Source organism: Apteryx rowi, unplaced genomic scaffold, assembly GCF_003343035.1.
Source record: "Apteryx rowi isolate R43461 unplaced genomic scaffold, aptRow1 scaffold_3529, whole genome shotgun sequence".
In the NCBI taxonomy this organism is placed as follows: domain Eukaryota; kingdom Metazoa; phylum Chordata; class Aves; order Apterygiformes; family Apterygidae; genus Apteryx; species Apteryx rowi.
In genome coordinates, this window is record NW_020450007.1 from 1 (window position 1) to 1,185 (window position 1,185).

Below are 1,185 nucleotides of genomic sequence, written 5' to 3' on the forward strand. Positions count from 1 at the left end.
TGGCAGCACAGAGCGCCCTGCAGAGCAAATAGACTGACAGACGCCCCAGCAGGACCCCGCAGGGGAGCACTGTCCCCCCAGACCGCGACTCCCCTCGAGGGGGCTCCTGGGGTGGAAGGGCAGGGGCAGCTGTGGGGCAGGGAGCCCTGCAGTGCTGGCTGGGCCTGGCGTCCCTCGCTGGGTCGCTGCAGGAGCCTTGCTCCAGCGCCGGGACAAGTGTCATTGAGAGCCCTGTGGGGCCCAGCTCTGCCTGGTGATGGGTGATGCTGCCCAGCCCCGATGCTCACTGGCCCTCGTCGGGGACTCCCCCAGCAGCGGCGCTGGGCAGGGTCTGGGTGATACCCTGAAGTGGCAGAGCTGGGCTCGCTTGGGGTCCCGGCGCCTCTCCAGCCTCCTCTGGGAGCAGCCATGGGGACCGGCCATGTGCGGGGGACCGGGAGGTGCTGTGCTGGAGCAGTGTTAGCGGTGCTGGCAGTGCTGGGAGCCCGTGGGGCTCATGGCAAGGAGACGACAGGTGAGCTGAGCTCCCCGGCGGGGGGATGGTGTTGGGGGTCAGATGGCACAGACTCCCCATGGAGGTGCTGGGGTTCGGGAGAGCCCCCTGGTGCCCCCGCATCTGCCGTCATCTGTGCTCGGCAGCCTGAGGTCAGGGGGCTGCATGTGTCTCTGTGGGGCGAGACACGTTTGGTTTGGTGTGGCTCTGAGGTGTCCCTGTGCCCTCCCCAACCTTGGGGAGTTGCGCTCGGCCCCCTCCACGCTGCGTAGGGGCTGAGTTTGCCTGGGGGGGAAGAGCTGGGGCACTGTGACCTGCCCCTCTCTGTACAACAGGGTATTTCCTGCAGATGTTTAAGGCCGAGTGTCAGTTCCTCAATGGCACCGAGCAGGTGAGGTATGTGGCTAGGAGCATCTACAACCGGCAGCAGGACGTGCACTTCGACAGTGACGTGGGGGTCTTTGTGGCCGACAGCCCCCTGGGTGAACCAGATGCCAAGTACTGGAACAGCCAGCCAGACCTCATTGAGGAGAGACGGGCCAAGGTGGACACGTACTGCCGGCACAACTATGGGGTGGCTCAAGCAGACCATGTGGTTGGCAGGAGAGGTGAGTGAACGGGAGAGCCCTGGGTCTGGCGGGACTGGGACACCCCCACACCCTCCACACCACAGGCACCCGAGGGGGGGGCAC

General features: G+C 66.2%; 1 protein-coding gene across 3 annotated transcripts; it reads left to right on the plus strand.

Annotated features, from left to right (window-relative positions):
- The first annotated feature begins 349 nt into the window (after positions 1–349).
- On the plus strand, positions 350–1,137 carry LOC112969490 (HLA class II histocompatibility antigen, DR beta 5 chain-like). 3 transcript variants are annotated; one of them, XM_026072843.1, is made up of 2 exons: positions 350–514; positions 829–1,137. In XM_026072843.1, exons 1-2 carry the CDS (start codon positions 409–411, stop codon positions 1,107–1,109), a joined length of 387 nt encoding a protein of 128 aa, XP_025928628.1. In that variant the 5' UTR covers positions 350–408; the 3' UTR covers positions 1,110–1,137. The 3 variants fall into 3 exon arrangements, with proteins under 3 accessions (XP_025928628.1, XP_025928629.1, XP_025928630.1); XM_026072844.1 differs by having other exon boundaries at positions 350–509; positions 824–1,137; XM_026072845.1 differs by having other exon boundaries at positions 395–514; positions 843–1,137.
- Positions 1,138–1,185: the final 48 nt, after the last annotated feature.

Coding starts and splice junctions, on each gene's coding strand:
- LOC112969490 (XM_026072843.1), top strand. CDS start 409: ATGGGGACCGGCCATGTGCGGGGGACCGGGAGGTGCTGTGCTGGAGCA. Junction 515..828: donor TCATGGCAAGGAGACGACAG/GTGAGCTGAGCT, acceptor TCTGTACAACAG/GGTATTTCCTGCAGATGTTT.